General features: G+C 39.8%; 1 protein-coding gene across 11 annotated transcripts in view; it reads left to right on the forward strand.

The window, feature by feature from the left end:
• The window catches only part of CUX1 (cut like homeobox 1), a 287,512-nt gene that overhangs the window by 195,982 nt on the left and 75,920 nt on the right, over positions 1-15,610 (forward strand). For 5 of the 11 annotated variants that reach the window (XM_072882481.1, XM_072882484.1, XM_072882483.1 and 2 more), the window contains exons 12-17: positions 4,253-4,311; positions 9,253-9,301; positions 10,345-10,441; positions 11,527-12,198; positions 13,191-13,256; positions 14,623-14,724. In XM_072882481.1, coding sequence (XP_072738582.1) covers positions 4,253-4,311; positions 9,253-9,301; positions 10,345-10,441; positions 11,527-12,198; positions 13,191-13,256; positions 14,623-14,724 — 1,045 coding nt within the window. The remainder of the gene's footprint in view (positions 1-4,252; positions 4,312-9,252; positions 9,302-10,344; positions 10,442-11,526; positions 12,199-13,190; positions 13,257-14,622; positions 14,725-15,610) is intronic. The other 6 variants (XM_072882485.1, XM_072882492.1, XM_072882490.1 and 3 more) reach the window with 3 other exon arrangements.

Genomic DNA, 15,610 nt, shown 5'->3' on the forward strand with positions numbered 1-15,610 from the left:
AGTGTCTGATGCAGTGACTCTATTGATAAAGTTTTAGTCATTTCAGTCCTCTTCAACCTTATTTGTTGCACTATAAAAATATTTCAAAATACATACTTTTACCCCAAAGTGCTGGGAAAACCTGTGTCTGAGATCTGTTGTACAACGAACCAAATCTCAGTGGTGATGTGTTGATCTCATGTTTGGTTATAGAGGAATTGCTTCTAAAATAACTGAGATTGTAATGGTTGCCTCCACAAAAAATGAATCACAGTTTCACAAATTAAAGCAATGTTCTCAGACCATATCTTGGGGGAATTCTTTAATACTCTATGACTTAATGAAACAATACAGAAATACTTTCAAAATTATTGCTTCTTTATCTTCATCTGATCTAATAATCAAAACATGTCCTCTAGTAACAAGACTTTTCTAACTATAATTACGTTAACCCTTTGTTGCTGGGAGTTAGAACTTCCCTGCTGCCCAGTTAAAATACAGCGATACTAGTTAGCAAAGAGATACATCAAATAACCTGGGTTAATTAAATAGGGGCTTTTTAGTTTATCACTCTAAACTAAAGTACGACATTAGTCTAATGGGGTTTTTTAAATGTTTTAAGCCCCTTAATACAGCCCATGCTATTTACTTAAGACACTTTAGTTAATAATACAGTAATGATATTTTTTTTATTTAAATAACATAAGAGGGGACCCAGTCTACACATGCTCTAACATGGGTTCATTCATACAACAAACGCAAGACGATTCCTTAACGTGGAATATCTGCAAATTTAGTGTGCAGAAATGCCACCAGTCCATTCCTTCTGTCCTCTGGCTCCGTGCATTTTTGTGTGTTGGAGGATGTTAGAATATATTTTGTCAGAATTAACCAGGTTGATATTTAGTGCAAGATATTAGTTCCTCCAGATTGTCTCACAGCTTGAACCTTTGTTATACCATGTTCTGTGCATTTTACAGGGTTCTTTGAGACAATTACCATACTAATACATTTTAAAACAGTCATTGACTAGGAAGATGCCAAGTGCCTAAACGGTCTGCTTATATACAGGCATTGCATTCTCAGTTGTTAGTTTATATTGTTTAGTAAAGTATACATTTAGGTGCAGATTTTCCATGGTAACAATCTCTATATTAGGTACTTGGGAATGATGGATGTATGTGTTTTTTATACAATTCAAAGTAAAATATTGCTGGTTGCCATACTGCTATAACAGCATACAAGTACCTGAGAGTCCAAAACAGCTTCATTCTTTTTTTTTTTTTTTTTTTTTTCCCCCCCTAACTGTGTTTTGTACCTAAAATTTCGAGAACTACTTTCAGGATATAGCACATCCCTATACAGAATTACATTTAATATAGATTGCATTAAAATGGGAATCATTAGCTTTTCTGTATTTTATATCTGTTTCTACAAAAGGCTTTTTTCTTAACATATCCTTGCATAAGTAACTAAACATATCAGTCCAGGATATTGTTTGTTCTAAATTTATTCCAGTACTTTTTATACTGAGGACTAGTGTAAATAGCCAGTTATCCCTATTGAAAAGCTAATCTGCTGTAGGCCCAAAAATGTTATGGGTCACAGAGTTAAGGAAGAGGTGGATTGTAGTGTATCTTTGCTTTAAGCTGTAGAGCAGCAAAAAGCAGTTAGAAGTGGCTGGCAGAGTGACATGGCCAAGGAGAGCTGAAAGATGTGGTGTGGTGTTCGGCGGGGTCCTCCCATTACCTGCATCAAATTTTAAAGCTGTCAGTCATGATGATGAGTCTCCTCCCCAGTACCGAGAGCTCTCTGGCTCATTGATTTCATTTAAAGATCCCTCTCCAGTCTTACTGAGCCTGATCTGGTGCATTAAAAAGTCTAGCTGGATTCCTTGTTAAAGAAACTGTTTTGCTCAGCATCGAGCTGTAGCTTGAGAAGCTGCTTGAACTCGTGGCGTGTTGTAGCTGGTCCTCCTTAAAACTTAGAGAACTGAAGTGACATCTTGGGCCCTGGGATTATGTAGTACATTTGTATAATGAGATTTCAACACACGTTGGAGGTTATCAAAACCTCAGACACCTTTAATATTTGTAGGATTTTTCTAGCCACATCAACCAGGATTTTCCTAGTTACATCAGTATAGGGGGTTTTAGCAGGGCCAAAATACCTGTAGCACTGGGTCTGCTATAGCAAGCACAGTCGGTACTCCCTGTAATTCCACTTAGTAACTGGAATTTGGTAAGGCAGGACATGTCAGAAGAAATGACTAAGACTTGCCCTGTATTTATTCCAGGTGAAAAAAATTGTTTTAGCTGAAATAGACATGGGGTTTTTTTTCCTTTATACACAATCTGAATGACTGCACAAGTTACTGATGGCTAAGGATGCTAGGACACAAGCCGTTTTAAGAGGCTGCTCGTTTCCTCAAGGTCCCATAGAGTGCAAATGCCACACTTAACAACAGTTTCTGCTTTCCTGCAACAGCTGCTGGTGGTGATCCTTTAAGAGCTGCTTGTTGAGCAGCTGCCAGAGCAGGGCCCATGTATTACTGCCGGGAGATGCCTCTTGTCAGCAGTGACTAAGAATTGTGGATTATGGTATCCAAAAGCAGAAAGAGGAATTCAAGAGGGCTGTATTTTGATAACATGGATGTCCACTTTGTCACTGCTTTTTAATGTATGTACTAATGGCAAGGCAGAAATTTCAGCAATGCGTAAGCTGGAAAGGGCATGACAGGAAATCCTTTAAAAGATGGCAGAATAGCTGGAAGTCCAACAAAGCCCCATCGTGCTGCTGTTGTCATCTGAAGAAGCCTCATTTAAATTATTAAGATGGCTCCAGTGATGGACTCACTAATCTGTGGGTGCTGTATTACATAGTGTTTAGGTTTGCTGCTTGTACCCATTGGATAGCTTTGAGATGGGTGATACCTACACACTGGCTTACTTGGGAAGGCAGTACGGTTAAGAGGTTCCCACTTCTAATTGTTCATCTGTCCCGGCCCTGCCATCCACACACCCATAACTGTGCTGGTACAGAACTTCATGGGGCTGCATTTCAAACAGGTTTGCTAAAATTATCCAAGTTCACTGTAGCCCTTCCCTGCCATCCTCCTGCATTCAACAAGCAGCTCAGGAGTGGGCGTAGGATCTTCTTGAATTCATTTCTCTTGAAGGCAGCCTCTCTTGGACATAAAGCCCTATTTTTCATTTTCATGTCATGTATTCCTTTCCTTTTCAAAGTAGATGCTCTGTCTTTGAGGGTGGTACGTCCTTGTGTTATTTCTGTTTCCTGTGACCTTTGGGATTCTGTGCCAATTTTAACACCAAAGATTAAGTGAAGCAGAGCTTATCCTGAACTTACCCATGGAAGTTGCGGGCCAGTAAGTTCTGTTCTTTCTTTGCTTAGATCAGGTGTGCCTGTACTAAGCAAAGAAATTGTTAGTGGGAAATTAATGTGGCTTCTGCAAGCAACGTAACGGCATCAATTATGTATCACTATGTTTTAGGCCTCCTGAAGCATTTATCCTGTAGTGATGAGCACTGTTGTTGGGAGCAGGGGCTCTTGGGTAAGGTCCAAATGTGTGGCATTGCGTTATGGATTGTGTTAGGAGGTTTGTTTCAACGTTTGTGGCATCTTCACACCGAAGAGAGCCATTGAGACTGCCCCAGGTCAGGCAGACCTGAGCAAAAAGACCTGCTGAGTTGGTCTCAATGCTTCATCTCTGGTGTGTAATCATATTAGTTATTGCAGTAAGTAATGCTTGTAAAACGACTTGGTACAGCTGTTTTGTTTGGGCATGAGGCATTGTAGATGTCTTACAAGCCTAAGGCGTTCCAGTCAACAACAGCTTCTTCAGTCTTTTTTTCATGTAGATAAGGTTATCAAGCACTGTCGTATTAAGAATACAGTATGTGCCAAAGCATCCTGCTTGTTTACTCAATTTATCAGTTTCGTAAAAATTTCAGCTGCCCCATTTTTAATACCTTCTTCCCTGATCTCTTTATTGAACACGACAGTGACATTGCAAACAGCCAAATTGGGACCTACTGAATTCTGTAATGCTTGGCACTCTGTAAACAAAGGAGGAGTGAGGTATAATTGTGTTTACGTTGAATTGGTTATAGTTTGTTTTCTAATATATGTAAATTAGGTATGAGTCATTAACCCTCACTTGTGCGCTGCTGTATATATGGAATAATTTAAAGATGATTTTGAAAGCCTGCAGAAAAAAATCTAAATAATTAAATCCATGTTCTTTCTTTTAAAGCAACTGGAAGAAAAACTGAAAGGACAGGCTGATTATGAAGAGGTTAAGAAAGAATTAAAGTAAGTGTTAAATGCTTACATAATTTTTTCACAAACTCTAGTTTAACAATGCTTGTTAAATGAAGCCACAAATCTGTGTTCTTGGAACAATAAAGAATTCAGACAAAACCACAAAGACGGGGAAATCGGGAATATTGGCAGAAATTGCATCCAGAACCAGTGCAACTGCTGTATGTGAGAGTACTCCTTTTTGCTGCAGCAGAGTATTGCAATGGTAAATAATACAAGTGTCTGTGAAGAAAAGGTGCTAAAACTATGTCCACCGAGGGTGAAAGGTTTGAAAATCTCCGGTATTTTAGGTGGACCACTCTTTAAAAATCCCCAGCCAACAGCTGAATGTAATGTGGACCAAGAATTTAATGCAGGGCCTTTGGCCATAATACCTTTTTTATGCTTTTGCCAGCCAGTGTTCAGCACTTTACCATTTTAATGCTGTGCTTGTTTCACTGTATATTTTTGCTAATATATTGCGGTTTAAAACTAAAGCCACAAAGAGCCTCTTCCTATTTCAAGGGGTTTTTTAAGAGACTTAAAAGAGCCTCATTTTAAACTATAACAAGATAAGCTGTCAGGTTCAGAAGAGAAGTTTTTTGACTGGAAATATGTTTAGTGTCGAGGTTTAAATAACTGCAAGAAACTCCATCTCTTCTTTCATCATTCTGGCATTTTTGTGTGTATTTTAAGAAGACTGAAAAAATGTTACCTTGTTTAATGAGGTATTTCAGATGAGGCTGGTAGTCATGTGCTTTTGTTTACACATCCCTGGAGAATACGGAAGGCAGGTTTGGTTTTGCAAGCCCAATGACTGCCCAGCCCCTGGTGCTATTATATTCAAGCCATGCTGGCTGCGGTTCTGGTTCGCTGCCAGCTGCAGCACATCCTGATGTAGGTATATAGTTTCAGTCGAGTGAAATGAGTTGACTGTTTCTTTGGTCATTATACCTGAATATTAACTGTCTCAAAAAAGCATCATGGTTTTAGTGATATGGGTAAATATGTCCATGTTCTGTCCTGAGTTAAGGAAGCAGCTTCAGATTTCACCCAGTTTATGCCCTCATATGTAAAGTAGTGAATGGGAATTAGGCCACAACCTTCCAATTTGCTACATGAGTTACTAAATGTGAATGTGCAGAAACAGCAAATGAGTTTTAAATCCTACCTGGTTTAATGCCTTTACTTTAGATACGAAACTCATTTAGATCCGTGGATTCCTGGTGGTAATACCTTTTTTTTTTTTTTTTTTTTTTCTTTTTTACAACACTGACTTATATGAGGGCAGGGATGGGAAGGCAGATAAGAGGTCCAGGAGAAGCCATGACACAGGAGTGTTCATATGGTGCTTCTGTGTGTTCCTGTTATTTCAAGATGAGCCTGCAGGAGAATCTCCTGGAAGTGGCCCTTGTTGGGTGCCAGTAAATTAAATCTCTTTCTCCTGGCTGTTACAGCTTTTGTATCCCCTAATTTGTGGGTAACATTTTTTATCTGGACAGGCTGACTTTGGAGGGACAGCCAGCTAGCTTGTAGGTGGCCTGGGGTCCATACGCCGTCCTGCTGGATGGTGCGGGGGGTTAAGACCCTTCTTGAGAGCACTGCAAATGTTTGCAATGCTGCGTCGTCACAGCAGCTCATTCCCGCCACCCTCTCCGCTCCCATCTGGTCCAAAAGATGTGCCAAAATCTAAATGTACGTCACCTGAGAGCGACAGTCTGATCTGAAGTGAAACTATGAAAAGTCTATTGCTGTAAATCTGGTATCCCTTAGACTGAATCCTACTATGCTTGCCTTTGTGCCCTGAAACACTGACAAAAATGAGCTGCTCCTAACGCGCATATGCACCAAGAAAAATTATATCTTGTCAGCAAGGAAGAAAGAGAATAAACTTCTCAGTTGTTTTGGCACTGATGTGTTTTCCTTAATCCTCCCAAGGATGTTAGAGGCATTCTAGTCTGAGGGATCTCAATATCAGCCAACTTCTAACCTTGGAGGAACTTAACTGGGTCCACATCAAGATCTGGGATGGGAGGATTCCTTGTTTTCTGCATTGGCCTTTGTGCCAAATGGCTTTTAAATCTGTTTTTGATATCTGAGCTCTATGTGTCCTTTCAGTTCCCTCTTGAGTAATACGACAGTGCTAACCCTTCTGCCTTTGCAGTCAGGAACATACGAACAGGAAGTCGAGCTGTCCCAATGCACAGTTTGCTTTAGAGTAAGATCTTTCAAGTCTTAGATGTGCAGATTCAAGTCACAGGATCATTCCTTTAAAAAGCAGATAACTGATCTTGAGCAGCAAATTGAGTCGAGATCTCATGGCCAAGATATTCCTGGAATCCAAAGGGGAAACATTTTGCTTCCTCATATTCCAGAGGAGAATGTCTCTTTTGTGACACATTTGGAGAGTCATTTTTGATATGTTTAACTTCTACATTTTCTGAAAAAATGAACCTGCTGTAGTGAATATTCCTCTAAGGGCAATTAGAGATACCATCAACTTGTTTTTTAGTATATATTGGGTTCTAAGTGTATAGGAAATTACCTGTGAAATTGCCTGAAGGATATTTCAGGTAGCAAAGAATCCACTTTAAGTAGGCAGAGGTCAGTAACTTTCCAGCTGAGGTTTGAATACTCATGCCTGCTCCAAGCTCACTGGAAAATGCAGCTGCTGGAAGGTTCAGGATCCTTTCTGAAGGTCCCAGCTGACAGCAGGTGCTCGGAACCAAAATGCATTGGTAGAGCCACCTGTGCAAGTGGAGGGCACAACAGGATCAGAGCTGTAAAGCCAGACTTTTGGTGCCAAGAGCCCGATATACACAGTAAATACATTCAGGCTTACTTTGCACTTGCGACTGGTTTCAGTCTGGTTCTGTAGGCAGCGTGGTAGTGGTCAGAGCCCGTCACACCCGATCCTTCGAGAGCAGGCAGCTTCTTTTGGTTTAGTCTCATCCAGAAGGAATGCGGTTGGTATGCTCCAGGACGGCTTTGCATGGCAAACCAAAGTGTGGTAAGTAGGGATTACTGGGAGACCTGCGTCGCAAGTGTACTGCTGATCTGCACTGAAATGGGAGAAACACCTGTGATTTGCCATGGGAAGTTTGCCACATGAATTACCATATAATGAATTGATGTCACAAATTGTTTTTTTTTTAAATTCAGATGGGTCTCCTTATTTGACCATCATGAGGACATACATTACTACTTGCTGTCCTTTCAGAGGCCATACCCTGCAGAATCCATGGGACGATAAAAACGAAAAACCCCTGCCAGTGACTGGGGTTTTCCCTAGATGAGTGTCTATATTTATCTCCCCCAGCACCTTGGAGTCCTGGTAGACAGAGCTGTGCCTCTGAAGAGGTGTCCCTTGCTTTCAGCAGTGATTAGCAACCTGAGTAAACATGTGATGTCAATATAATGTCAGGATCTTTAAGAACTCAAGCCATTAATGCGCAACCTCTCTCCTTGACTGCTATGACTCCATTACTAGCAGAGAAGAGGCACTTTTGCATGTGGGTGAGCTGTTGTGCCCACGTACAGCAGAGTCTTGACAGCATTACTTTATGTGCTTGTGTATTGGGTGATGGCTGTAATCTTCAGCGATTTCTGCTGGCAAGAGGTGTCATCCAATGACGCCATATGATGAAACTGGTGGCCAGAATTTTGTGATTTTATGAATTATTATATTTGTAGGAGTGCCTGTCAGAATTAACACTGTATGCAACGAGTATGCGCGGATGCAAAATACGTGAGGTTTCTGTCTCAGAATGACTTTTTTTTTCTTGGGTTTGCTATGACTTTGTGTGATCTTGAATGAGTCACTGAGGCTGCTGATTTCCAGAGTGCCACTTAATGGGCATCTGATTCTGGATTAAGGCATGGACAGATTTGTAGAGAAGCTGGACGCCACATGGTCTGCAGCAGTTGATGAGTGCTGGGTGCCTGGCTGACTCCTAGTGGCATCCAGAACTGGTCCCTACGTGTTAATACTGACCTTCTGCTTTTTTTGACTCAGTTTCCACATTTAATACATGGTTAAACATATTCTCCCTGCCTCACAAAGTTCCTGGTGCTATATACATGAAAAATGCTGTATAAACACTATCTACATCTGTTTATGTATTTTTCTTCAACAAATGAATGTCGTCTCTTGTACAGTGAGAAGCTGAAATCATTTATTGCTTCAGTCTGAGGAACTTAATGTCCTGCCTGCAGCAGGCCTATTTAAAAAAATTTAGAGGACAAAGCATAGTAATACGTTTGTATTCCTGTAAGATTCTCGTTTGGAGACAATACAACTCTAACTGAAAGACTTAGAAGGGAGACGTCCTTTGACCGCTCAGTATTTATATAAAATATTGACAATGAGACTATCAGACTCTTCTTTTAATGTACTTATAAATATTTGGATCTTTCATATTTCTTAAGAAATATTGTGCCATTGTGTCTTCCCTTTGCCATAGAACTAGGAGGTTATTAAAATGAAAAACTGCCTTTTAGCCTGTAGTGTCTTGGTCGGGTAGATTATTTGTGCATATTTTCCTTGATATGTGAGCTGGTGTATATTATATAAAGTACTGTAACTGTGGTGGTGATTCCCCTGTTTTGTTGCTTTGCTACAACTTTTTCATTCCCTTCAAGCTTCACAGATAAATTTATATCGCTTCTGACAGCTTAAAATGTTATATCCTTATTAACCTTTAAATTTACGCTTTAAACTGGCCTGGTGGGATTGCATATGGAATGATTTAGATGACGCTCGAGAAAATTTTCTTATCCAATAACTAGTTTGAATAGTTATTCTATATTCATTATGAGGCTGTGTTACTGTAAGGAAATTTGTTATCACATGTAGCGTTGCTGGAGAGTAGGAAATGATAATGTTAATGCTCGTTAGTGCAGTTGTTACGAAAAGAAGAAATAGAAAATAATTTTTTTTTCTGCCTTCCACAGTATATTGAAATCCATGGAGTTTGCACCATCTGAAAGCTCTGGTACGCAGGTACTGAACCTACTTTTATTTTCTTAATTACTTCAGCAGTTCAGTTAACTCACAAAAATTTTGTCTTGCAATTCGCTGGTGTTGGCATGGAGAATTTCCTGTTGATGTTGAGACATATGGGTTGATCATTGTTTTCCTGATGTTTTCTTATGTAAAAAGCTGAACTGAACATTTTTTGCCTATTAATTTCTTTTAAGAGGTCAAGGACAAAGAATGACGTTTCAGCTGTGCTGGAGTGGATAACCATAATGTTGTGAAGTTGAGTCTTTTAAAGATCCTAGAGTCAGTGTACAGCTACGCTGAGATTTGCATGTTTCTTGTACAACATACTTGGCAGTATGCTGAGCAAGGATTTTAGCATTTTTAAGTCTTTGTTAGCCTTGAAAATAATGTTCACAAAAGAAAACAAACTTTTGAGTACTGAGAAAGCAGGAGAAAGCTCTGCTATTCCAGCAAATTAATCTTACTTAAGTTTAAAGGTTATGAATTAAATTCCTGCTTCTGAAATCTGAACTGAACATCAATATACTGGGATTAATTTTCAATATGTTTTTTTAACTATCAAGGGTTAGATATTTAGTGGAGGGTAAATGGCAGGTTTCTGTGACTGATTTTATTTTTTAACAAACTGTTTATGCTGAAATGCAGCATTTCAAGGAAATGCTTAACTTGGGTCAGTTGACCTAGAAGAAATAATACAATATTAACTCCTATTTTAATCAGATTAAAAGAAGTCTACAGCTTTTAAATTGGAAGCTTGCCAGTACCATTTTAAAATAAGTAGGATTCAGAAAATGTTCCGTTACACATTTCAAAATAATGCAGAATTGATGAATGATTTACAATGAAAATTAAACAGTGAATCTCTTCTATGGCTCGTGTAGGAGCACTGAGTGATTCCTGCAAATTTATGCATGGTGAATTCCCTAGCTGCATTCATAGCAGAGATGAGCACTTGTTTTTTTCTTCTGAAATCCTTTTTAGTGCCTGAGTGAGATACTTAATGCTTTTAGAAACAAACCTCCCACTTTGATTTTCTTTAGGATGCATCTAAACCGCTGGAGGTGCTGCTGCTGGAGAAGAACCGCTCCTTGCAGTCTGAGAACGCCACGCTGCGTATCACAAATAGTGACCTGAGTGGTAGGTTGACACGATTTTCGGGTATTCTGGTTTGTTTGCTGTCTTGTAAAGGGAGGGAGGGCTGAGTGAGAGATGAATGTCTGAGCTAATGCATGGCAGAAAGATTAAGAGGCAACAGGAACACTGAATAATGTTTGATTTCTGCAGTTTTATAGGCTGGATAATAAAATAAAACTTGGAGACCTCAAGGAGTCTTTAAAGGTTAGGAAAGAGAGGCATTACAAGATGTACCAAGTGGTAGCGTTTGAGGCTGTCTTCTGTTGTGGGAACAAATTCATCTGTGGCACCAGAAGTCTCTTCCCCCACACACAGTGTTATGCAAAATGTTTGCATGTAGAACACAATAATCTTCCTGTCTGATACACTTAGATATACTACCAAGCAGGTCAGCTTGGAAAAACAAAATACTTTCTTTTTAGCGAAGTGTGTTTGCCGTTTAGCTTTCCTAATGTGGGCTTTTGACATCTTGTGTGCACATTTTTTAAATGGCAAGTCATGGAATTTCCAGATACTTGAATGCTTATGGTTTTTGCAGCTGGAAGAAAGTTAAAAGTTGCCACTGGCCCTGGGATTACTGAATTCTGAAGCGTTTTATGACTTTAACTGAGTGATCTTGGTGTATCCACCTAAGGGTGATTCCTTTATTCAAATTGGTTTGTTCCAAAATGTAAATGTTTGCTGCATTTGGGTTCAGTCAGGTCCAATGAGTAATGTCTTGAATGAGAGACAACAAAGAGACTTGCTGTCTGTAACTGCATTTATTTTAAATGTATAACTGCACTTCATGTAATTGTTCTAGTTTTAATGTTTGTAAGGGGGATTCTCCAGGCTGCAACATACAAGAAAGGTGCAAACATGAAATGCATGTTGTTTGTTTTGGGGGCCTTGTTTGGCTTATTAAAATTTCAATTATGGAAAAAAAAAAAGAAAACCAAAAACAAAATGAAAACAAAAATCCCACCACCACTTCATTGGCCCTTGTAAATCTGCACTTTTTCCCTTTGTGGGGCAAACTTTGCATTTTTTTATCTTGGTTTTTCCCTCTTTGATCCCCCATAATGCATTATGTTTGACCTTCCTTGTAGGGTCAGCCAGGAGAAAAGGGAAAGACCAGCCTGAGAGTCAGCGTCCTGCAACCTTGCCGGCCTCCCCTCCTTCTCAGTTGCTCCGCAACGCGGGGGAGCAGGCTTCCAATACTAATGGTACACACCAGTTCTCACCAACGGGTTTAAGTCAAGACTTTTTCAGCTCATCCCTGGCGAGCCCCAGCTTACCCCTGGCCTCCACAGGAAAATTTGCACTAAACTCTCTCCTCCAGCGACAGCTAATGCAGTCCTTCTACTCCAAGGCAATGCAGGAAGCAGGAAGCACAAGCATGATTTTTTCAACAGGTCCTTACAGCACAAACTCCATATCTTCCCAAAGTCCATTACAACAAAGTCCGGATGTAAATGGCATGGCCCCGTCTCCCAGCCAGTCAGAAAGTGCTGGGAGCATCTCTGAAGGCGAGGAGATAGACACAGCCGAAATTGCACGTCAGGTGAAAGAGCAATTGATCAAGCACAATATTGGACAGCGGATATTTGGACATTATGTGTTGGGACTGTCGCAAGGGTCTGTGAGTGAGATACTAGCCCGGCCAAAGCCATGGAATAAACTGACTGTGAGAGGCAAGGAGCCATTTCATAAGATGAAGCAGTTCCTCTCGGACGAGCAGAACATCTTGGCTCTTCGCAGCATCCAGGGTAGACAGAGAGGTAAGCGCTCGCCGGCCAAGGGTCTTGCCCTATTTTCCTGTTAGTTACAAATGTTAAAAATTGGAAGCTTCCCTGTACGGGGCCGTTTGTGCATTGCTGCTGTTTTCACCCGAATCAGATGGCAGGTACAGAAAGTACAGCTTTCTAACTCTGCTTTTCAGCACTCAAGCAGGTTAGTATCTTTGCTTATGCTTTTTTTAGCCGCTGACTTGTGTTTGTCAGCAGGGGCAAGCAGCAGGGACACTTACATCCCTCACTTCCCAATAGCTCCCTGTCAGAGCTAAATACAGAGTGAAAAGGGTCAGTAGCTACTAAGGGTATCAGCCCTCAGAAAGACTTGAAAATTTTTATTTGGGGTTGTTTATTGAGACCAAACTTTTGTTGTCTTGTGTAATTTTTTTTCTTCCAAAGTGTTTTGACAAGATATCATAGGTGATGCATGAGATGAGTAATTAAAAGAACAATCCTAATTTAAAGCAGCTTTGCATATTTAAGGCGGTGATTTTAAGAAATAACATGCATTCCATTGTGATTCATCTGAAGCGAAGACTGAGATTTACATTTAGAGAAACTGAAAAGTAAGTTGTTTAGTCAAGGAGTATTGGAAAGGACAGGCAGGATTTTCCTAGATTTTGTTTAATTGAAAGTGCACACTGTGAGATTTATAATCTGTTCTTCCTTTTGATGATTGTACTTGAGGGGATTATCTGCCCATCTTTAACCTCTTCATTTTTGGTATCTCTAGACATTTATTTATATCTGTCTAATCTCCTTTCCAAACGTAGCTGTAATCTTTATTAACAAATCAGCCAGCCTTGCTTCTTCCAAAGTAGCCAGCTCCTCCAGTGCTCAGACAGAGGCTCGAGGGGGCGAGGACAGCTCGAACCCTTGCATTCAGAGACAGGCTGCTAGCTTCTCATGTCACACAGCCCATGATGTCAGAGCAACCATCCCCTGATTGTTTTGTTCTTACCAAACTTGTTTTTCAACAGAGAATCCAGGCCAGAACCTGAACAGACTATTTCAGGAAGTACCGAAACGAAGAAATGGGTCTGAAGGTACGTCACAGGCAGGTGTTTTTCTTTGCAGTCAATACCTAGGAAGTGGAGTGTGCTTTAGCTGTGTGTTTCCTTAAAATTGTGCAGTTTGATTCTGGCCTGGAATCTGATAGAAAAACAGACAGTAAGTATAAAACAAACCATGGGTTAGACGAACACTCTCTGCTTTTTCTAATTCTGCTGCTGCTGTACTAACGTAACCCTGTTTGGATACTTTTTCCACTCCCAACATCACTGCATACACAGATCAAAAGAGATAAGTGATAGAAGTGGCTTTATAAAATCATCAGATCTATTGAAATGCTCTCTTTGCTATTTTTGTGATTTTGGAGGGAGAAAGTTGCACAATTATGTATAATCCAACATCAGTTGCATACAGCTTCTGCTCTAGATTTACTTCTTTCTTCTCTTGGGGCTTATGTTGACAAATACACTTTAATACACTGTTAAATTAGTGTGATGCTTACTTCAGTATGGTGTATGAAAAAAACAAGATATGTGATCATCAGATCGATAAATTATCACTGAACAGGAAGTAGGAACATTTTTCTTCATTATAGACTAGTTGCATAATTTTTCTTTTAGCAAGACAAGAGGAAGAAGAAAAAACAAAAACAGGTACCTGAAATTCTGTAGTTGTTTTGACTCCAGTCAGAAATTACCTAGTTCACTTACAAATGATAATCTCATAATGAAAAATGCAGTTAAGTGCAATAGCATTCACAGTCATAGTTTTCCCTCCTTTTCTTCCCCTTAGTGGTTAAAAAAAACCAAATCAAAACCAAACAACCAAGAATAGCTCTTAGCTGGAGAGTACTTCAAATGGTATCTGCGCTTAAATGACTGTTTCTCTTAATGTATTAACCTCTAGAAAGTTAAAAATTATTTTTATCTAGTTACTTTTTAATTCTGTTTTGGGCTGAATGTATACTCATCCTACTTTGCCTAGCAGCTGATGCAATTTTAAGGTGATTCCTGATCTTATGTTTTTAGCTTTCTTCCTTTCCCCTCTGGTTCTTTTCCCTTCTGTTTCCTCTCCCCCTCCAAAACAAAGAAAAGGAAAAAAATAGACCTGTATGTGTTATCCTGGAAAAGGAATATATGACCACCTAGTTCTTCCTCTGATGATGTCAGTGTTCTCATCATTCCAGTGCAGCTAGCGGGCAGGCTTTTGCACAGCGAGGATATTTTTCTTTTATTATGTTAAGTATGTTCTTGGTGTTGTAAATGTTGGTAAAGGTCCTTTGTAAACTTCTGTCAGGTCACGCTGGTGGTATATCAATATATGCTGTCTGTCTTTGTGTTAAAAAACCAAGCAAACAAATAAAAGTTTTCCTGGTGTCATTAGTTCTGTTTTCCTCTTCAGGTAATATAACCACAAGAATCCGAACCACAGAGACTGGCTCTGATGAAGCCATCAAATCCATTCTTGAACAAGCCAAAAGGGAGCTGCAAGTACAGAAAACAGGTACGGTCTCATTTTGTCTCTTGCTCCTTTTATTTCAGAATTTAATTAAAACAATTACCATGAGCTTTCTGGTCAGTTAATTATATTCTTAAAACCTTGAATGTAGGTTTGAAGACCTTTTTTTTTCCTCTTTCTTTTTTTTTTTTTTTTTTTAAGTGGAGTTGTTTCTGCAGGGCAGCCCAAGTTAAGGTTACACGTGTCACAGCTTGGCAAGGTCTCTGCTTAGTGCTCTGCCTGCTCTGTTCTGCCCCGCTCCTGGGGAAGCGATGCTGTGAGATTTCTAAACGCCTTTTTTCCCGAGTGTAGAGCTCTGCCTTCTTTACACCACTCCAGACCTGCAGGCAGTCACTCTGCAGGACAAATCTACAAAATCCTTTCCTCTACCAATTTGCTCCTTGGAAAGGGAATGGCTCCTGCTTTCTCTTCTCTTCTGTCTAACTCAGGCCCCAGGGACACAACTGCATGGGAGAGGGAGCTGAATGGGATTTGTCAGGGTGAAGGTCACGATCTAGCCCGCAAGTACCAGTCACATAGTACCATCGTACTGTGGACATCATGTACTGAAATTATAATATAGGCAAATTCAGTTCTAACTTTTACATGACTTTATTTTTGGTTACAGAATGTATTCAGTGAATGAACTGGCAAATCCAAAAAGCATTTCCTTTCCCAAAAACATCATTAGTTTAACATCTTAGCCTGAGAGAAGTTTAATTTCTCATTGTATGCTGTCATGTAGTTAACATTTGTGTCCACTCCATAGCCCTCCCAACTTTCCAGCACTGCTAAAGGGCTAATGCTGAAGTAGACAGTACTGTGCATTACTTCTGTTTCGTTTGTTAAAGTAAAGACTGATTTACAGTTCTGGATAGTTGTCTTTAAATGA

The sequence above is a fragment of the Ciconia boyciana genome, chromosome 17, assembly GCF_034638445.1.
Source record: "Ciconia boyciana chromosome 17, ASM3463844v1, whole genome shotgun sequence".
Taxonomy (NCBI): domain Eukaryota; kingdom Metazoa; phylum Chordata; class Aves; order Ciconiiformes; family Ciconiidae; genus Ciconia; species Ciconia boyciana.